The sequence below is a fragment of the Rhopalosiphum padi genome, chromosome 2, assembly GCF_020882245.1.
Source record: "Rhopalosiphum padi isolate XX-2018 chromosome 2, ASM2088224v1, whole genome shotgun sequence".
In the NCBI taxonomy this organism is placed as follows: domain Eukaryota; kingdom Metazoa; phylum Arthropoda; class Insecta; order Hemiptera; family Aphididae; genus Rhopalosiphum; species Rhopalosiphum padi.
Window position 1 is genome coordinate 9,226,976 of NC_083598.1, and position 23,917 is coordinate 9,250,892.

The following is a 23,917-nucleotide window of genomic DNA, read 5'->3' on the forward strand; positions in this document are numbered from 1 at the left end:
ATGTGTATATACTGTATAGTAGGTAGATGAATATAATATAATAGATACAATCATTAACATAAGTGATCTAGTAATTTTAAATAGTGAATACCTAATGGCTAATAATATTAGATTATATTATAATCTAGTTATTATTATAATGTAGGTAGGTACTTCATAACGTTTTAGGTGTTAACTTAATGAAATTATTTGATATTACATTAAATTATATGAAACTTGTGTAAATTTGTTTGTCTCTATATATTTATTCTACTACGTGTATTTATAAATGGTACACTATAAATGGCTATTCAATTAAGTAATTACAATTTACAGTTAAAATTTGACCGTTTGATATCTACTTTTATGTTTAACAGAAATAAGTTTTATACTAAATACCAAAATTAACTAGGTAATATAATTTTATGTTGGAATAACCGAATAAACACATTTTATGGGCAAAAGCGCAATTTGAAAAGCCAAAACTAAAATATTTTAGGGGAATTTGTAGTGACAAAAGAGCCTCATTAGTCACTAATAGCGTTTAAATTTATGGGGCACCTAGACCAATTTTTATCAGGCATAAATATCTAGCTACGGCACTGGTTATAAATTAAATAACAGAACGAAGATACCTATAAAAAATTACATATAAAATGAACATTACAATTAGTTAAACAGAGTATATACCAGCTATATTTAAAATTATAATATTTTTTTAAATTTAAAAATTGGCTAAGTTACGAAAAAACTATACATAGTTATTAGTTATTGCCATATTGGCTATCAATTAAATTAACATCATCCTAATAAGAGGAGAATTCTTTGCAAAATTAGTTAAATTTATTCTTTAAAAAAAATAATATTAATAATAATAATTAAATATTAATACCTACTAGTATTAATACAATACTAAACTTACTTCTTAAATTCTTAAAAACTTATTTTTTTCTTTAGTTTGTAGTTATCTATATATAAAACTCATGTATAACGTCTTAATGATCTAAATTTCTCGCTAAATCATTGTATTAAATTCTCAGCTCATATATGTGATAATTTCTACAATTTCCACCTTTATTGTATACATTGGGCATTATTTACAGTGCTTTTGTAATTTATTTAATTCCTAGTTTCCTACTTCATTCATAATTTATACATAATACAAACTACATATGTGTGGTATTTAACAAAATTGTTCACTATATCCGATAATCAAAGAAGACCTGCATTCGAAATGCACTTGAGTAGGTATTGAATCACGTGGTGCAATCTCGTGGCTTGTAGGACGAGAGCCCTTCAGTGCATGCCTTTAACTATATGCAATTGTTTATACCTCATCCTCGTGCATTTCACTTATATTATATGGCAGCAAAACGTATGTCACAAAGCTTAAATTGGATAAAAAAAATTGAATGGCTGATTCTATATATATATTCTATGACTTAAAAATCATTAACACGCAACAGGAACACATAAGCGGGGAGTAAAATGTTAAAAAGACTTCTTTCCACTTACGCAAAAGCTACTAATTGCAAAATACAAAAATGTATTGTTTGTTATAATCCACAAATGTATTCATAGAAGTAACAATTAAGTTACAACAATAGTTAATGTATACTTAGGTACATATTTAATTTTTATAATTTGCTAATATCACGTTAACTTAATAATAATATTATTATTATAATACATCATAAGTAAAGCCTCAGTTAACTTTATTAAAATATTATGTACTGTATATAATTTAAAATTATTATAAATTGTATAGTTCACATGACGATGTTAAATTGATTGTTAATTTCAATACAGTGAATAATAAAACAATACACATTACCTAACTTAGACTTTTTTTAATCACAAGCCTGAAATATTACTTTTTCAGTATAACATACTATATTACAGTATAACAAGAAACAAGTTTAGATAAAAATCACTATATTTCATGAAATTAAAAAAAAATGTTTCATTTCTGTATTGATTTGATTGTAAACGCTTTTTTATTTTTCATAAACAATTTAAGATAATAAAAATAAAAAAATCAAATACTTTGATAATAAAAACTACATAGGTGGGTAGTTATTTATATTTTTCTTCTAACATAGTTATTTGAAAATGGCCAAACTTACATCTTTTGAATTATTTCTCGTGTATAGGTATATAATAATGATAAATAATGTTGTGCGAACGATAGTATATTATACCTATATGGCTTTATAGATATATAATAATAATATTAGTTAAGTACCTATTATTATAGTTAGGTTTTAATATTATAAAAATAGATTAATATTCAAAGATGAAATAAATGTAGACAATATTAGGTATTTATTAGATATCTTATATATATTTTATATAATAGTTACGCTTACGAGATGATTAATATTGAATGCAATTTATATTTTATATATTACTAGGTATATAATTTAAGTATAAGGATGTTAAAATAACAATTATTATAATCCTGTATACAACACCTACTGCTATACAGTACGTATGCAGTCTATGCCCGATCGATATGTATACCATAATGGCACAATATATAGTATATACATAGAAATATACGCCATACTGCCATAGTATATATATATAGCATTATACACCATAATTCTTTAGAATCGAGACGTTCCATTAATTTATATAGTTTGTAAATACTAAATTGTAAGGAAAACCATAGGGATTATCATATAATGGTGGATCGGAGACAATTTTCTTTTATGGACTTCGATAGTTTTGTAAATAAGTGTACAATTTTTAAAATAGCTATATTAAGACTTAGAACAAAGCTATGTTATCCATTAAAAGTGTATGACCGTCTAGTAATATTTTATTTTTGTTATTCATTATTGTTAAATATTGTACTATTTAGAGTATTATTATTTAATATTTATAGTTAAATAAGAATTTATTTATTTATTTCTCTCACCTTTATGATATCATGAATAAGAAATTGTAAATATATTTGTTCCACTGTTCGCCTATATCCGTAATTACATACTATTTAATATAATATTATCTGTTAATTACCTATTATAGTCTTATAATTACATAATATAGGTTATTTAGTTAACATTCTCTAATAGTGCATAATATATATATAGGTGCCTAATATAGCTCATGCTGAGCGAATAACAATAATTAAAGATAAGATCATTGTTCTGAATCGTAACGAGTTCAGTAATTTTTTTAAATTAACCTAGCTCCATCAAAACACATTCAAAACTAATTGAAAACTATTGGTTTATATTACTATAATTATTTAATTGTTTTCATTTGGTAGCATTTTCCACATCCCGCTCGCCACTCATACGTTAAATTTATAGTTACATTCCAGCACAGCACATACTATATAGACATAAATTTAACATATGGGACATATTATACAAACATGTATTTAACATATGGGACATATTTGCTGTACATAAACATATTTACAATTTAAATATCCATACATGATGATAAATTTATTATATTAAAATATACTGCAGATTTTATTGTTAACTGTATGTCATCAATTCTTCAGTAATTCGTGCGTTCGCAACTTGTCGGTGTTGCAGATCATCAATTATTGAATATAGGAAGGCTACAGTCACCAACAAATTTTAAAAAGTTAAAAACAATAAAAACCAATCCGTATTTATAGTTTATAGTTTATACCTAATAAAATAATTATTATAAAATAAATATTTCCTATGTGTATATCATGTATCATTTAAAAACATTAAATTCAGATTATTTATATTATTTAAAAATTAAAAATCGTTTAGAAGTTTAAAGCATGAACAAATATTATATATCTTAGTTCATTGTTTGAGGTGTACATTATATTATGTAGCTAAGTATATTATACATTTTGAGTAAGTACACAGGATAAACCATAAACATATCTATTGACGTTATTTTGTAAATTTCGTTGGTGGGTACTACTTTAATGGAAAATAAATAATTGTGGAGTACTTATTTGTTTGAAAAAGGTATTGTGCTCTACAACAAATACTGTAATAAATGTATATTGCTATTATATACAATATAAGTAACGTATTCTCTTCCATACCTATGCGGCTATGCCATATTATTTGCGTTCATCGATATATATTAAATATATTAATATGTATGAGTATGATAAATACCTACATATATACCTACAAACACTATTTAAGTATACTATATACTCTATAGTAGGTAATAGTATTATATATAACTCGCCATGTGTTCAAGTACACGAATTTCAATTTATTTCTAGTATTGATGGTGTTAAATATGTAAAACAGATACTTATTTGAAATCGTCATAACTCATAATTGTTTGCATAGGTACATTAAGAATGAGGTATACATCCTTGGTGGCTATTTATTATAGATAAAGTATAGTCGTCGTTTCACTAAATAAAGATATACGACCAACATACATGACATATAAGGATAGATTTATAGTATTCGTATTTCGTTAATAATTTTCTGCAGGATAAATATTACCGCCCAGTGCGTACTAATGACAATGAAATATCGTAATTGAAAAAATAAATCGTTGAAACAGTTTCAATTTATATCAAACAACTGACGACTGCTATGCATAGATGAATACAATAACAATATATATTTACATTATAATTCGTAAATATCGAATTTTTTTTAAATATTTCATATTTGTATCTATTATAATCCATATTAGACTTGAACACGATATCCTGGATTATCATGAATATTATAAACATTTATAGGTAGGTATTTATCTGTATGCTATACGGCCTATACGCCTATATATTATTATATATATACAAATAACTATTTTAATTTTTTGTAATAGGTAGGTATAATAACGTACAAAGCCTCGATATAAAATTAAATTCCTAGATTATAGATTATAGATATACCATAACGGCATAAAATAATATTTATATTATAATTTATAACATAATTATCGGAGATATTGAATTATTGATGACTGCATGATGTTACACAGATTTCTTATCAAATCTAATTGTTCGTTTTTCACAGTAAGTAAAAAATATAAATGATTCAATTTTATTGATGTATCAGAATTCATTTAAATACGATTTTATTTTACCACAGCCGTAATATAATATAAATGATAATACAATTGTAGTTGTTATGTTAATTTAATAGCTATTATATAAATAGGCCTCAACGTAGTTTACATTGTAACCATTATTATTTAATATAGCATTACTATTATTTTTATAAAATCATAATTTTAAAACACTACATATTTCACAGGCGACAAAACCCAGTTATGCGATGTGGCATACATGATTTATGTATAAGACACCACTAAAACGTCTAAGATATATAACAAAATACTGAAAACAGTTAGGTCGGTGCTTATTTAATTTCAAGAATAAAAGAGTACTTGCCGGTGTACAAATAAAAAACTGTTTTAAATGTTAATATTTGAATAAATTGAGCTATATATCAAACTTAAAGATAACACCATTGTATGTGTTTAATTTTTTGAAAGTATTATTTTTCTAATATTAAATACACTATGCCAAAATATTACAGGTTACTGTTTAAAAATATGCATATATGCTTTAAAAATTAAAGTAGGTAAAAATCGAAAAACACTGACAAAGGACAACAAAACACAGATAATGTTTTAGCTAGCTTTTAAATTAAATAATAAATCAATTCATTCTTAAATATTAAAATATTTAAAATCATCAAAACCAAAAGTAAACAGCTAAACGTTATTAGCTAAGACAACAAATATGAGTAATGCCGTAATGGCATAATAAGCATTTTTAAAGATATTATATCACCTTTCACGAAAGACAAAAAAGAATATAACATAATATTAATAACATGCGATGTTGTAGTCATCGGATTCTGTTGCATTCGAGATAGATTAGGATAAAACTTGAATTTAAGTTAGATTTATGATGTACCCAACTACATCATCAAGTTTTCGTAAACAGCGCCATATTGGATCGGAATTAGAATCATGTACGACAGCCCTGTCTAGTAGCTAAGTTGAGTAGCAGTCACGGCAAGTTTCTTAGTGAGTTAGTGAACAAGTTAAAAAGTTCTAAACGAGTAACGACAAAGGTAGATGGCACTTTCGTTATAGTCCAGACACGTAGTAATAAATTGTATGCATTATTATTATAAATCGTCGTCAAAAATAAAATCAATCATTGAGTTGGAAAAAATCTTGACCATGCCTGTTAAATTTCGAAATCCAAAAACGACATCCAAGAAATATGTTTATTTGAATTCTATCCCAAAGCCGTAAAATATAATGATTTAACATGGGGTATGTAATAATAAAATATATTTGTGTATTACACTGGTGTAATATTTAAGGGTTCGTCATATAAAAATATTAAAGTATAAAAAGAATAATTTAATTTGTTACTTTTATTTAAATTATTAATTTGTATTTCTATAATGTATAGCTCAATATAAGCATAATATATATTTATTTTAATAATTTATACATGCAAGCCTTTCAAAGTTTAAAAAGATATTTACATGATTAAATAATTTTGAGTGGAAAAAAATGTATATTGTTATCAATAATTCTCAATGTAAATATGATAAATACAAAATATACGATCATGATACCGTAAACGGTGTAAACCGTTCATTTAAATTATTAAATAATTCAACTCGTTCGATTACCTATCTTATGAGCGTGGTTGACGTCAACTGCTCTAGGAAAAAAAAAGTCTAACTTTAAATAATTAATAACATTTTGGTAACCTGATGTATATATTTTTTTTAAGGTAGGGGAGCCAATTCATAGGTACTTTTTAAGGATACAATATAGACTACCTACTTGTGGGAGACAATCCAACTGTCCCATTGATTGACATATCTTAATTTAATAAATAATATTTTTATTGATGGAACCTGCAGTAACATCGTTCCTAAAAACTCTTAAAATCCAACACTCGAGACCCATTTAAATATAATATAACTCGAATGATTTTTTTTTTAAACATCGAAATTTTTAATTAACCGAATCCCAAATAATTTTTAATTTACAAATTACACGTGATATGTAATTGTGTATGGATATTATAGCGGTTCGTTCGATTTTATAACCGTGTGATTTAAGGACGGGTGGATGGAGATATAACTCCAAAGTCCAAAGACAATTAAATATTATTAATTTAAAAAATGCTTTTGATAAATTAGAGATTGAGAAGTAAAGACAAAGCCTTTATGACAAAAGGTTTGAGTTGCTCTCTGGAATCAATCGATTTTTACAACTACCTACGCAATGTTATAAGCCCACGTGCCAATTATTCTACTAATAGTTATTTTAACTAGTCGAGTTATTAAGTAATTTAACTATAACGTATACATAAATAACGTAATGTAGATTTTTATTAACCTTCTATAAATTATTATTATTAGGTAACTTAAAAAATAAAATGTTATCACATAATATGAAATAAATTTAAATTGAATAAATACAGACATGGGTTACGGTTAATACATTTATTAAAATACATATATAATATATTTATTATAAACATGATTAATGATTATATATAGATAGGTATTTAAAGATCTTTTGCCCGAGCCCCGAAGTATCTACCTATTGAAAAAGTAGGTACATCACCGCGCCACTGTCACTGTTTAGTAGTAGATTGTCAAGTCGGTGTTTACTAGTTTCGATCAAAATCAAAAATTCCGTACTAGTTGCGGTCAACCAACTAAAAGGTTACTTACTAATTGCGGTCATTGTTTGCGCTTTTATAACTCATTAGTGGGATTAAAGCACAACAATAAATAAATATTTCTTAAATAATATATATATATATATATTATATAGTATTATTATATTTCAAAAACCTGTCAGGTGTGACCTTTACTAATAGTCGTACCCTACATGGCTATGTAGAATGATAAATATCTAAAATGTTAAAGTAATAAATAATTATAGACTATATATCTATCTCGCTAGTGGTAATTCTCCGAAAACTATGACTGAATGAATTAGGAAATTTCGTTAATTCGTAATAACGCTTTAAGTTATACCCATTGTAAGTATACTGTATACCTCTATCCATATACTATTATATAAAGGAGTTTAGCCAGAAAAAAGTGATAGAAAAAGATTGAAACGCATATCGCTAGTGCAGAAAAACTAAAAGATGAAATATTAAAAAAAGCACGTCTATAGTATAGAAGTACTATTATAGGTAGGTATAGACACTTCAACTCGACCCGACGTGTTCTTTCGGCTTTCGGTCGACTGAGCAAATAATACAATTATAATATATGTATATATTAAAAAAATGCACTCAATCAAAACCCGCGTGAAAGGGAGTAGCCGAGTAGATATTTAATTTTAATTTAGAACACGCGCGAAATTGAGCCACTACTGCTCGTCCGTATAAGAGCCAAGAGGATTTACATGAATATGTGTATTTATTAGATTTATTAGTTATTATACATTTCCAGTATTCATTAGTGTCATTACATTCAACAATTCACAAAGTTTTAATTGCTAATTGCAGTTGTAATAAGACTAGTCAATTTCCTTGAAAATTTTGAAAAAAATTACTTAAGCTTCGCGGAACACAGTTTAACTAGTTTAAGAAACGCTGCCATAGACCATAATTAATACCTACCACCTGAGGTATTTTAAAGTAATAATCAAGGTTTAAATTTGATCAATATATAAGTATAGTTTTTAATATAAACATGCGTTTACAGATATGTAGGTATATAAAGTTATAAATATCAAATACTAATATTTATTGTTTAACGAAGGCACCGGCAACCCGCGGCCCTCGGCCCTCGGAACTTTTTGCTGCGGCCCACCAGATATATTTCATGGTGTTTAAAATTTCAATTTTATATCTTAAATTAATAAAAATTTAATTTAATCATGACTTTAATATAACAATGTGCACATCTCATGACATAAGCTATGAGCAAGAACGTAATCTAATCATACATAATGAATACATATCGTAATATATATATATATATATATATTATATATATATAATAAATTATATTTTTTAATTTTTATGCGGCCCTCAATGAAAAACTGAAAAAAATTATGGCCTGTGTAAGTAAAAAGGTTGCGACCCCTGGTTTAACGTATTAAATAATTTTACTTTCTAACATCAAACTGTTACGTACCTGATTTTTCCGTTTAACGTTATTATATTTTTGATAAAAATTAATAATTATTAACTATTATTAAAAAGTTAACTAAATTGAATTCATCATACCAAAAAATTTCAGAAAAAAAAATAATAAAATTGAATTTGAAATTTTCATAGCCTATAGAAAATAGGTATAGCGTAAAAAAGATAAATATTATTTTTAATAATGTTATTTATAACAATTAAACCAAGATTCGTAATAATGTTTGTATCTAGTATAGGTATCTACAATATGTTTATTGTTTAATTCTTGTAAAAGTGTAAATATGTAGTCGGTTTTTTTTGTTATTTTTTTACTGAGCATGTTTAAATGCATTACCTATTTTAGATTTTTAGTGTACTTGATTATAAACAGTACTTTTAATAATCAATAATAATATAATTGCATATTTTGTCAGATTTTATTGTAGACTTACTTATTTATGCGTTTTTAGTGCATGAACTTATGAGTCCTATTTATAGCTATTTTTTTTCAATTATTATATTTTATATGTGTCAGCATATTACATGTAACATTATAAGTTTTTTAAATACAATTAAGAATTTATTTATTAAATATGGTATAAATGATCGGAAAATGTGATGCGTGATTTAATTTATTAAGGAGTGGGAGTGATATTTTGTTTATTAGGGATGTTAGAGCAGCTAGGGGAGGGTTTAGGATTAATTTTAACTCAGCTATTTTTTTAATTTACATACTATACGTTTATGGTTTATTATTAATTTTTATTTATGTTTTGATTTTTTAATATTTACAATTTTGAATACCTAAATTATTAATAGTTAAAAATAATCGAAATTATTTTAAATTAAAACATGCTTATATTTATAAAAAGTGTAAATATTAAAAATCTATCCGGTCAATGCACAGGAAATATATCTATTAATTTTTTTAACTAATATTCTTAGTTATAAATAAGATCTTAGCCCTTATTAATTCCTTGTGTTGCTTTTGACAAAGTGAAAAATGATTTGCTAAAATTTTTATTAAAAAAAAAAATCTTAGTGCCTTTGTGGAAGTATTGATTATAGAATAAATTAATATTATATAAATTCATAATCTAATAAAAATATAAATGTTAAAAAAAAATTTCCCAATTTGTGAAACTACTTTAATAATTTAAAAATATATTATATTGGGTTTAGTTGATTTAATGTTGATCAATCATACAGTTTCAGCAAGTATTTGAGATAAACTTTTGAATATTTATGAAAAATAAATTTCTGTAGAAGGTTTTGATTAATGAAAAATAAGAAATTGGTTAATATTAAAATTAATATCTTCTATTCTTGTGCATAGAACATACAAATAAATCTTAGAGATCTTAAAATCAGCACAACTCAACAATATTTTAAATTATAGTAGATTAGTCAATTTTTTAACAATTAATAATTGTTGATAAATTATTTTACATAAATATAACACAATATACTGTATAGTGTACGCAATTGATAGCAGAAACGTCAAAAGTTGGTTTTAATGATGCCACATTTAATTATATGGATGGTTATGTAATTTTTAGTTAAAAAGTACTAATTGGTAATAAAGTTAATTAGCTCTATGAATTAGGTATATGGTAAATATTAATAATTGGCATCTTGTCATATGTTACAGACAACATTTATGATGTATTATACATCATGTATATAATATATATTATATTATGTTTAATTTTAACACTAAACAAAACAATCACAATTAAAATATAGTATAATATAATGTTCATTATACAAATATCATGTTTAATGGTTAATTGATATTAAAATTAAAATAAGTATTAAATAATACATATTATAAACATTGATTATAAATATTATAACACAATTATAAGTTCTTTATAATCATGTATTATAATAATATATAATCAATGATATAAATTTACTACCAGTAAACAACTATAAAAATGACATAAATATAAATAAATGTATTGATTGATAATATAAATCATACTTCAAATTGATGGGTGAGTTTTTAAAATATAGAGAGGATGATAAAAAAATATTACAAAACTGTACTAATGATTACACTTTTTATTTTAAAGTTTTAAAAATATAAATTTAATAAAAATGGAATAAAAAAATAGTAAAATACAATGCATATTTTTTAACTTAACCTTTTAATGCTTTAGCAACTGAGCATAATAAATGTAAAAGAGTGACATATTCACTACAGCCTTCTTGTAATCTATAGGCACAAATACTGATAGATTTACAAATTAGAGCCTTCTGTTGGTCTTTTAAATCTGTAGAAAATACTATTTTATCATGCAATTGTTCTAAGATCTGAGCTGCTGAATAGGCTTCAAATATCAGATCTTCCACAAAACCATCCATTTTTTGATAGTCGTACATACGACCTATATCTATCATACGATCTAACCAAACATCAGGAACAGTGCCAACAACTTCTAAAACATCTAATTCTTCAATACCATCTTCACCTTTTAATCTAGCTGTGCTTTGGAGTGATGTAATTGCTCTACGCATATCTCCACCAGAAGCATCAACCAATCGGGCCAGCACCCGTGGTGCACATTTTACTCCTTCTTCTTTACATATGTGTTCAAGACGAGCTAGCATTATGTCATGTGATAAAGGTTTGAATCTGAATTTGGAGCAACGCGACGTTAATGGATCAATAATGCAACTAACATAATTGCAAATAAGGCAGAATCTAGTAGTCTTGGTCTCTCGTTCAATGGTACGTCTGAGAGCTGCTTGAGCAGCTGCTGTCATTGAATCAGCTTCATCTAATACAACAATTTTGAACGGTGGGCATGGTTTACCATCTGGTCGTCGGTCAGAAGCTGTAAGCTGTGCAAATGTTTTAACTTTATCTCGAATCACTTGAATACCACGATCATCAGATGCATTAAGTTCTAGCATACGGTTTTTGTACATATCTCCAAACAACTGGCGTGCAGCTGCAATTATGGTACTAGTTTTACCTGTACCAGGTGGGCCATAAAACAATAAGTGTGGCATATCAGCACCTTGTTCTAAACATTGTTTTAGTACAGCTACAATCTCCGACTGTTCAGATACCTCATCGACAGTACGAGGTCGATATTTTTCCACCCAAGGTGTGGTACTGTCAGAAATTCCTCTTGATCCATCTTTACTCTTCAGACCACTGCTAGTAGATTGTTGATCTTGATTGATTTTCCCAGTTTTTAGAAAAGAATCCATAACAATTATAATTTCTATAAAATAATAAAATTATATTAACATAACAAATATAACTAGTAATTATTAAAAAATAATTGGGACAGATCACCCCATCACAGATAATCTAAACTACAATAAGTATAACACAACATGTGTAATGTGTTCAATAATATATTTTGTCATATTATATTTTAATATTTTAGTAATACAAAAATATAAAGTAAAATATTATGGTTTAAAAAAAAAAATTTCAAGATTATTTAATGAAATATCTTGCAAAATAATTTTTAACATTTTACATTTGGCCTTTTTGTTGAAAATATGGATATAGTTGACCATAGTAGGAACTTAGGATAATGATAACTACCAAATTATTATATTGCAACTTCATCAGAATTAATATAGTTACAATATTATATAATTGAAATAAATAATGAATTAAAATATAAAATTAGGTATATGTTTTTAGAAAGACAAAAGTAATTTATTATCAAATACTTCAAGTATAATAGAATATATTAAAAGAATAAAAATATTATTTTTATCACATCCATTAGATTGTTATTAGCTAATGTATCTTTACTTGTAACTGTTAAACTGTAATAATTTTATATTGGTAGCTTTAATAAAAATAAATAAATAAATATTATTAATTAAATTATATTATTTTTATTAAAATGTTAAGTTCTTTTATACTACAAATAAATATATACACATGTGTTAGGTATATATACAATTTTTTAATAAAACCTTTCATTAGATTCTAAAATCATAATAGCAAATATTGATGTAAGGTTTATGGTATTCAATACAAATAGCTGTTAATGTTTAATAATAAAAAAACATCAAACAAACGATTATAATTAGATTATTATTTTTTATTACTTACAAATAACTAATGATTAAAAACTCCACAAAAATCCGTCGGTCGTTAATTATTTCTGAATGGCTCGAACAACGAAATTGTAATGAAGAATATTAAGGACGTACTATATAAAATAGTAGTAATTATTCATTTAAGTAAGTATGCAGGTTAAGGCCGCAGAACTGCAGAAGTAAAAAATGAACGATAGGTACAATATAAAACTAATAACAAAGTCTTAACTAATAATAAGTCTTAGTGATAATGTTGTGTACATTTACCGCCAAAATAAAAATTTCGTCTTGTCATACTAGGTTATGATATTAATCCATTATACCACGGTCTTGATTATGATTATTTCAAATTGATAAGATTGAATTGAAATTTTATATCATACAATTATTTTCAACTTAAACCTTAATTTTAAATTTTTAGTCTGTACTTTGTAATTATACATAATTTAATTTCATTAGACTGTAAATAATTGTACATAAAATATACACAGTTTAAAGTAAGTAGATATTTTTTTAAGTCTTAGTGTTCCTAGGTATATTATACTATACAATTTGCTATTTGCAAAGTGATAAGAGGGCTTAATTCCTCATAAATCTTTCAAATTTCTTTTTAAAAAATTGTCAAGCCAGTGACAATGATTATAATCATTTTTAATATGTATTAAATCTCAATACTTGTGAAGAAAAAGCTTCATGAAGTGTAAAACCTTTTATTTTGGTAATTTAAAAACTTTTATTAATCGTTTTTAATCTCTGTATTGATTGATTGTAGTTAATTTTTAAATCATACTTATATGCAGCTTTAAATCATTAATTATTATTTTTATTTTATTTTTTTAACTAAACAAAAATAAAAACATTATTTTAATTAACCAATTTTTATGAAATAGATATTATTATAATTTTAATACAGGATTAATAATTGATTTTAATGTCTATTTGATTTAGGTAACAAAATTATTCTTACAGAAATATAAACATGGCTGAAGAAGAATCAAATTCCAAACCATCATATCCTCTGAAAGTGTTATATTGTGGTAACTGTTCACTTCCGCCTGAATATTGTGATTTTTCCTCAGATACTGATCGTTGCCGGGAATGGCTTGAAAAGTATTTACCTGATGAATTTAATAGAATAATGACATCAAGTGGAACTGCTGGAGGTGATGATTCTGATGAGAAAAAACGTCAAAAACGTGGTGGAAAAGGCATGGTAAAGTCAAAGAAGAAAGATGATGGTCCCAAACAAGTAAGCAAGCAGATTTAAAAATGAGATTTACATTGATACAAAAATAGTTTATTTATTTGTATATCAAAATCATTTAGGTATGTTTATCTAGAGCACCAAGAGGCAAAAAGAAATCAGTTACTGTTGTAACTGGCTTGAGTACATTCAATATTGATTTGAAAGTTGCAGCTAAATTTTTTGGTACTAAATTTGCTTGTGGATCGAGTGTGACAGGCGAGGATGAAATTGTCATACAAGGTGATGTCAAAGATGACTTGTTTGATATAATACCTGAAAAATGGCCTGAAATTGATGAAGATTACATTGAAGACCTCGGAGATCTTAAACGGTGATCACAAAATTTATTTATTTTCAATGTGAAACAAATGATTCAACCATTGAATTTTTGTTTGACTGAAGGCAATATCCAGTCTTTGTTGTCTACCTGGAATATTTAAATTTATAAAACCAATATATTGCTATGGGATATATATTATTTCCAATCATTTAATTGTTCTTTTTTTTATATATAAACTATTCCTTCTTTATTTTCTTCAAAAAAAGGAAAAATTAGCACTCTGCAGACTTGCCAAACACAATTTTATTTATTTACAATTTGTGTGAATAAATAGTTAATAAGTTATGTTTTCAAGAGTAATGTAAAATTGTAATTAGTAATATAAGGTAATCATATTATGGAGAATAATAACCTTTAATTCATATAAACATATGATATGTATCGATCATCTGTGTGATTCAAAATAATGCAATGATGAGTTTCTATAAAAAAAAAGTACCAGAGTTGATGATCTACAAGATTTAGAATTAGTAAAATCTTATTTTATCAGATTTTAATTATAGCCATTGACAAAGATAAGAGTAATTTGAAATGATCAGGTAAGATAGAAAGCTCTTAAGGTTTAGAGTACCTGCGATAAAAACGTACAAGCTAACCTCATGTGCCACCTATATTCATACACTATTTCCATATGAATGAATATATTATATCTGAAATGTAAGGCATAATTTTACTGTGAATTGTGATACATGGCATATATAGGAATTTTAATTGACTGACTCACTAATAAGTTGTTATCTTAGTCCCATGGTTAAACATTTGTCATTTATATTAAACCTGCTATTAAGATAATCACAATTCAAAAATTTTGAGTTTAATACTACTAACTGCTCATTGATGTGATTTGTCTACATTGATTATAGAATCAATATTGTAGATATTATGATGTTACTAGTCAGGGTTTCAATTTTATTTTATTTTTTATGGTTTAATACTTTATAATATTAGTGCGTGTTTTTAATACTCATTATTATATGGTATAAGAATCGTGCAAATATTTTTTCTGTTTAATGTATTATAAATTATAATACTTTGCTACATTACATAAGTGCATATATGTGTAACCAAATTTTGAATAACATTAATCTTTGGTATATCAATAAAATACATATTATACAAGAGAATTATAACCATGCTATAGTAAAATAGAAATATGGGTAGAACTAGTTAGGTAGGTGATCATATACTTTTAATTTAATATTCAAAGTTTAAAAATTATATACAATGTACATGTATTAATATATACAATATAAAAATACAAATTAAACTTTGACCATTATTTATTTTTAAAGTCCTCTTTTTGTTGTATTTTATACAATATATTAACAATAAAAAAAATAAATATATATATACATACATTTTTTTGTATTTTGAGTAGGCAAGTCTTAATTAACTATAGATTTGTGTATATAATGAAGTATCCTTATAAAAAATGTACATTGTTTTGTTTAATATTTAGTATAAAAAATTAAAACTGAATAATTTAGTAACTGAAGCTTTTATGTTAGTTGTTCCTTGGTGCTAAATATATGTAAACGACCGGATCCATTTCCTCCGACATAAATAGCCTGAGTGGGATGTACTTCTATGACTGGACAATATGTGGTCATCTCTGTAGAGGTCAGATTGTGTAATACATTTCCGGTACAATTATAAACTTGTATCTGGAAATACATAAGAAATTAATTACAGTGTATGTTTGGTATGTTTAAATAATATAAATAGGTTTTTAACAAAATAATACATTATTTAACTTGTTGTAAACTTGATAATTGTACTAAACATTTAAAGATATTACCATTTTCATTAACAATGTTATACATATTTTTTTAGTATGTTTGTGTTAACTGTGTTTTTCATACCACGATTAATTTTTTATTAATATTACTAACCTATTACAAACAACTGCCTTAACTACATACCAAACCTGTGTCGTTTAAAACATATATAATATTAATGAAATAGTTAAAATATTCCTAAATAATAAATATATTTATTTAAATGTTATAACAAAAGATAATTTAAACTAAAATGTTCTAGCAAATATTTTATCAACAAAAAAATATTTGCCATGCAGCTACTACTGTCCAAGAGAAGAAAAATCATTTTATCTTTTGTTTATTGGTTATTACATAGTATAATTTAGGGTTTATTACAAGTAAGATGGGGTACCAGCAGTGGTACAATAGCAGTTGGATTACTTTAAGGTTAATAAAATTAGTTTTGTCTAACTCATACCTCAAACAACACTATTAACAATTTAACTCGTTCACACAGTTCATCTAATGTTTCTAACAGTGAAAAATTAATGTCTTGATTTTTCAGCCAATTCTGCACATCATCTTTCCAAGCATTACTTTTTGGATAATTGTTTATATACATGAAATTATACGACGTGTTATAGTTAACAATAACACATGGTTCAGGAAGTAGCTTTAACATATTTACAAGCCAACCTTTAAAAACTCATTTTGACCCTTCAATGAATTAACAATACGACCTCCTTTGCCTGTTGGTATTTTTAGTTCTTCAGTTTCTTTGTTATTTTGCCAAACATAAAACCTTGTATGATTTTGGTTTACCCAGATTTCATCTAATTTCAAGTTTTAAGACTTAAGACGGATTCCTCATAATTTGGCATTTTATTTTTTAATTTCAATTCATCTTTATCATAAAATTTACTTAGTGTTTGAAGAACTATATCAACATCAGTCATCCATTTCCGTGCATTTCTTTTGACAGTTATACAATTTATGTGGTTTATATGATAGTCCTTCCTCTACGACTAATGTAAATTTTTTAGCTTATACATATATGACACTTCAATATGATGACACAAGCTTCAGCAACAATTTTTGAAAAAGTCGTTGTCAAATCATATTTTCTAATACCATTATAATAAAATTAAATACATTAACATTTTTTTTTTATCTTGACTACAAGAGTTATGATCTTTAAATGACATTTTATACAAAGCTGTCAGTATATCAATAATTAAATTCAAACAAATACTCACAAATGTACAGAAATTCACAAAATATGTTTACTACAGCACAGGGTACAAACGAAGTGAAAAAAAAATGTAAAGATGTACAACAGTGCATGTTCTCCTCCAATACCTAAGGAATATAAGGAGCACAAAATACTGAATGGTTATGTAATATATTGAGTATTTGGGCAGCTGTGTCAACCGGGTGTTAAGGCTACATTCATTTTTCATGCTCCCAACTATAGGATATAATATGATTGCTCTTTTGTTTAATTATGGATTATACATTATTTATCATTACATTTATATATATATATTCTGTAGCCTACCAATCCCTTTAATTATCAGACAAAATGGTAACATTATTCTGTTAAAAACTTCTTAATATAACTGAATAATAATTAATAATTATTTAACATACTCTTTTTGGAGTTATCATTGATCCAATGAAGAATTCGTTATCTCTTCCAGGATTCCATTTAGCTTTAAACACTGAAAGCCACCGTCCTGTATGATTATTATGTGGAATTATTTTGATAGGTTCTAAAAAATATATTTGAATTAATATTATTTACCATCACAGTTGGTAAAATCTACTAGGTTATACATTAAAATTGAGTCTAAGTAATTAATTTCTACTTCAAAGGTTGACTCAGCTTTTTTATATTAAGAAAATTGATAATTGATTGAAAAGTTATACAGAAAACGATTAAGATTTAGAACTTACTTGTAGCACTTGAATTTAATGTATCGGTATTAAAGATTCTAATATTATCATCATTACATGTAGATACCATCTTAGTACCAGAGGCAGAAAAAAATGCACTAGTTAATGATTTAGGATGCTCAAACTGTAAGATTGGATTAATTGATTTATCAGTCATATTCCTTATGTCCCATAAAGAAACCTCTCTAAAAGTATAATTTTAATTAAATAATTTTTTTTTTTTTTTAATACATTTAAATGCATGTATTTTAGCAGTTAATATAATATTATAATAGCAATTAGTAATTACCCAATTCCAGATGAAGTTAAAAAGTGATGTTTTTCCAAAGGGTGACATTGAACTGTACGCACAGATCTTTCATGGCACCAAGCAGTGTTAATAATTTGATCTGGTGTTCGTATGTCAATCATATCTACATGTCCCGAACCTTAATAAGCAAACAGTTAAACATATAATATAATCATAAAAAATTGAGATTTTATGTGTCACAGATGAGAAAGCCTAGCAACATACCACTCCCTATTAGAAGATTTCTTTCAAATTCAGTGTGCCATGTAGTATGATTCATACCATATTTATTTTGACCTTTCCAATCTTTCTTATAGATCTATTTATTTAAAACGTATAACTTTAATTAACATGATTAAAAACAAAGATAATAAATTCTTATGTAAAATGATTTTACTAACAACATCAAAAGTTCGTTTAACCATGTCACCACATCTGACTGACCCATCATGACTAGTTGAAAACAACTTATATGGATCCCAAGTACAAAATGAAATACAATTAACTGGAGCATCATGAATTCTATACTCGCGCATTTCTGAGTTTCTATTGTTGTATAAGGCTACAAAATGTTAAAATTAAATTATTACTAATTAAGAGTCAGACAAATTTACAATAATTTAATTATTATATGAATTCCATAATAAAAATATTTTAATTATATATTCAGCCTCACACAAGTTTCCGTTCATGTCCCCCACCGCAACTATTAGAGATGTTTCTGAAGGATGAATAGCAAGAGAGTAGATTCGTTTTTCACACACTTTTACTGGTGTAATCATATCAAGACTTTTTAGCACATGAACAAATCTAAATACAAATAAAATAATGTTTAACATATCAATAGATAAGAATGGAAATTATTTAAATATCTGTAAAAAATCTTAGAAAAATATACTATTCATAGTAAAGAGAGAGAAGAAAACTAACATTAATTTTGAGGATAAACTTACACTTGATATATTGTTATAAAACATTAAATACAATTATTATTTCATTAGATGTAAAGTAAGTTAATAAATAAATATACTATGGTATATTTTTTTAGTTACATAGTTATTTTTCCAATTTTAGCATTATGGGAAAGTATAAACTATTAATAATTTAGAATTTATTGCATACTTATCACTTGGTAACATATGAAAATCATTAACTGCTTCTTTAATGGCTAATTCATCACTCAATTTTTCAACAAAAACAGAGTCTTCTTCTGGCATTGTTATGATACCTTAAGTAAATAAAATAATATAATTAGTAATAAGTATGTTTCCTTTAAAATAACACACTATGAAAGCTGTAGTGAAATGGAGCACAATCTATTTATAAAATGTAGATTACAGACAATATACATTGGGTATTATTTCATCTGGTACTTTTTCTAACAGGTTGCCTTAGTATAAAACAATATTTTAATTAATTTTAAATCTCACATACATAAAATGATCTTGTTCAAGGTACGGTTTACATAAAAACAGTTAATTATTTACTTAAATAGTTGCTGTAAGTTAAAGTATTTCAATTGTATTTTTTCAAACTTGGATAAATAGTATACCTAAATGAACATTTAATGTTAACTTTATAATTTATTAATAGAGAAAAAAACTAAAAAAAAATATGTGAACAGTATGGATTACCTATGTGTTGAACAAAAATAACTAGTAGCTTAAGGATAAAAGTTTACTTACTTTGATCTATAAATTTAGTTTCATAAGAATTGTCTTTTTCAGAGATTTTGGAATTGTTAGATTTTAATTCATATTTTTCTGGGAGATGATTATCTTGAGGTGCAGCCAAATGAGCTATTCTCAATGAACGTCTTTCAGGTTTTCTGAAAAAAATAAAATATATGAATAAAATTAAATAATAAAGTTTTAAAAATAATTTGGTCAAACATTTAATAGGTACTTACAATTTTACAGATCGAGATCTTTTAACATTTTTGTAAGCTGCCTTTTTTTCTAAGCTATTTGCTAATGTCTTTGCAGCCTGATTTATACCAAGTATACTGGAATATTATTATTAATTAATAAATTTAATTACAAATTTTAGATGAATAATTCATGAGAAATTAATCATAATTTGTGTTATTAGTATACAAAATGACACACCAAATAAGTTTGTCCTAATTTTTCCTTTTAAAATGAACTGAAGTATTAAAATTTAATTAGAAGATTTGTGATTTTTTCAAATAAAAATGTCTTGTTTTTTTTCTGTAAATTTTAATACAGACGACTTTTTGAAAATGCTGATGTATTTAACTTGAAATACAAATAAGTTTTTGGATAATTAAAATTTCTATACTAAGAATAATAGGTTTGAAAGATATGAGTTATAATAATAATTTATTGATATTTTATAATTTGTAAGAATGTTTAAAATATAATAAGTATTGGATTAAATATTTCATTTGTATTATATTTTTGTAAAAGTGATTTAAAGACAATTATCTCTAACATATATATTGACGGTCTGCAGCAGTGCAAATACAAAGTATCAAGCATTACGGTGTAATGCCGATGCTCATTCCTATCATAACTTCTTACACAACATCAATTTTGACCGTACCATGACAAACAACAAACAAAATTATTGCAGTTGACTTTTACATTTTAATAATTAAGCAACTACTCATTAGAACTTTGATATGAATCAACTAAAATTTTCAAAAAAATTATCAGCATAGTATAGAATAAAAAGTTAGTTATAATTTAAAAAAAAAATATAAGCTTTTATGTAGTGCCACAAGGCACCCCTTAAACGATAAAAAATTTAATTATTTGAAAATATTTTCCTTAAATATAATGTAAAAGTACCAAAAATCAGAATTTAGAATAATTTAAAAGTATTATTTTAAGTAAAAAAAATAGTAGTAAGCATACTCGATTAATCACTCTGTTTATATATTTTTTTAAGAATTTCAATTTTAGATAATAATAATGCACGATAAAAATGACTAGTTAAACTTTAAAATATATTTAAAATCACATAAATCATTAAAAACTAGCTTAATATTTATAAGCCTGTTAAAAAAAATAATTTTCAAAGAAAACTACTCACTCTAATATTTCTTGATTTTTTTTCATTCTTTTTTCTCTTTGTTGTTCATATGTCAAACTTTCGTCTTCATCATCAGACATACATTCAATTTCTTCCATTTTTAAAGGTGATGTGTTTTCAATTTTAATCATCTTAAAGATTTAAATGTGAATTAGTAAATACAAAATAAACTATTATATTATATACAAAATATTGAAAAAATAAGAACGTATAAATTATTTAACTATAATAATAAGGATCAATAAAATATTAAAAATAAGTAGTTACAATTATAGGCACTCATCTCACTATCAAAGTAAAATATTTTACCAAAATAAAACAATTTAATCTATGTAGCTGGGAAAATTATATTAATAACTATTATTTTTATAATATATGTATAGTAAATAATAACTAATAAGTTAACTACTTATGTATATGATTTATCAGTTACATCTAAAAATGGCACAGCAGTACTCAGTTAACAATATTAGATAGAAAATTGTTAGACTTTAGACGAACAGAACCCTACTTAACTGTGTGACTATGATCATACAGTTAGATTAGTCCAAATTCTAGGGTAGCAAAAAAAAAAAATTATCTACAACAAATTTACATTGCATTTATTTTTAGAAAGTGAAAAATAACTATTATATAATATAATAATTATTATTTTAATAATACAGTATACAGTACACACTTGAATAATAAACATCAAATATATTTTCTAAATCTAAGATTTCTTTGGGGATAGCAAAACAATACCCTTGCTACCCCAAAAAAAATTATGGGGTAGCAAAGATACCCCTTAATGACGCCTATGTCTATGATACATGAGTAGGGACTAGGAAAGTAATTGGAATTGTGGCATTTCCATACAAAAAATATTAATTCAAAATAATATAAATTATATTAACTTAAAATATTAAAGAATGGACAACTCATGTAGACCTAAACATAAGTAGTTGTTACTCATTAGTTTAAACTTTAATTCTTTAATGTTTATAGGTTTTTTTATAGTTGTTTGTTCATCTAATGATTCTAATGAATAATGGAGCACTGCTCAAAATTTGAAAAGCAACTTGGCAACAAAAGAAAAAAGGTTACTTAGTTATTTAATTTTTTTTTTATAGTATATGATGGTAAGTGGAAATTCCCCCCCCCCCCCATATTTTTATTTCAATATACCTTATAATTAGTATATTAATATAATAGAATATATGCAATTATTATTTTTATTTTTTCTTAATGTGTAATAAATTTAATTATTTACATTTTTACATTATTAATTAATTTGAAATACATAATAACAGTAGTAGTAATAATAATACAAATTAAAATAATAAAAAAATAACTAGAAATTGCGACATAGATATGAAACATTTTGTAAAAACTCTTTAATGTACTATTCTTTACTTATCCCTAAACACATATTTTTAAGCCTTTTTATATATTCAACCATACCGCCCATACCAGTTTGGATATTTAACAATTTAATAATTGCTACCAAATTTGATTGTGTTTCAATAAACATCCAAATATTTAAACTTATTTTAAATACATTTTGAATATGGGTGGGAAAATAATAAATATTGTGATAATTATAATACGTTTTAAATAGTTTAGTTATATAGGGGGAAAATGTCATCATCAAAAAATATACGGTTGGAAAATGTCCTACTATGTCGAAAATAACAGGGGGGAAATTGTCCGGGGGGAAAATGTCCGCCATTCGTAGATGATAGTTGGGTACTTGGTACATAGTAATTTTATAAATTAATAAATTGATTAAATGTTAAAGTATGATGAAATAACCTTACCTTACTAAATAGACTATAAATTAAATCTTAAACGACTCCACGACTAATGAAATGGAATTTCTTCCTTAATCGTGGGTATGACAGTAAGAATATTGAATTATTGAAAAGTGAATAGTGAATTAGTAAAACTGAATAGTGAATTCTGACCGTGACCTAGGTATTCTAGTCTAAACACTAAAGCTAAACAATCAACTTTTAAATCGACAAAAGATTCATCAGCAATTCACAAATAAAATCAGACTAACCTATAACATTATCAAAAAATGGCGCGAAAATTTATAACTTCCCAGTTATTCGCA

The 23,917-nt window shown here is 25.2% G+C and overlaps 3 protein-coding genes across 5 annotated transcripts; 1 reads left to right on the plus strand and 2 right to left on the minus strand.

Annotated features, from left to right (window-relative positions):
* Window positions 1–11,138: 11,138 nt before the first annotated feature.
* On the minus strand, window positions 11,139–13,411 carry LOC132922333 (replication factor C subunit 4). Its single transcript, XM_060985801.1, has 2 exons — window positions 13,185–13,411; window positions 11,139–12,330 (listed from the first exon to the last, which is right to left on the minus strand). The coding sequence occupies exon 2, from the start codon at window positions 12,314–12,316 to the stop codon at window positions 11,237–11,239; it is 1,080 nt and encodes a 359-aa protein (XP_060841784.1). The 5' UTR covers window positions 12,317–12,330; window positions 13,185–13,411; the 3' UTR covers window positions 11,139–11,236.
* Window positions 13,412–13,512: 101 nt separating this feature from the next.
* LOC132922335 (density-regulated protein homolog) lies at window positions 13,513–14,910 on the plus strand. 3 transcript variants are annotated; one of them, XM_060985803.1, is made up of 3 exons: window positions 13,513–13,668; window positions 14,120–14,420; window positions 14,498–14,910. In XM_060985803.1, the coding sequence occupies exons 2-3, from the start codon at window positions 14,151–14,153 to the stop codon at window positions 14,750–14,752; spliced, it is 525 nt and encodes a 174-aa protein (XP_060841786.1). In that variant the 5' UTR covers window positions 13,513–13,668; window positions 14,120–14,150; the 3' UTR covers window positions 14,753–14,910. The 3 variants fall into 3 exon arrangements, with proteins under 3 accessions (XP_060841786.1, XP_060841789.1, XP_060841787.1); XM_060985806.1 differs by having other exon boundaries at window positions 13,530–13,668; window positions 14,141–14,420; XM_060985804.1 differs by lacking the exon at window positions 13,513–13,668 and adding an exon at window positions 13,741–13,889.
* A 1,109-nt stretch (window positions 14,911–16,019) lies between these two features.
* Window positions 16,020–23,836, minus strand: LOC132922332 (WD repeat-containing protein 76-like). Its single transcript, XM_060985800.1, has 12 exons — window positions 23,619–23,836; window positions 21,820–21,950; window positions 20,672–20,767; window positions 20,448–20,590; window positions 19,885–19,990; window positions 19,439–19,572; window positions 19,164–19,324; window positions 18,988–19,081; window positions 18,763–18,901; window positions 18,474–18,658; window positions 18,168–18,289; window positions 16,020–16,421 (listed from the first exon to the last, which is right to left on the minus strand). Exons 2-12 carry the CDS (start codon window positions 21,948–21,950, stop codon window positions 16,257–16,259), a joined length of 1,476 nt encoding a protein of 491 aa, XP_060841783.1. The 5' UTR covers window positions 23,619–23,836; the 3' UTR covers window positions 16,020–16,256.
* Between the last annotated feature and the right edge of the window lie 81 nt (window positions 23,837–23,917).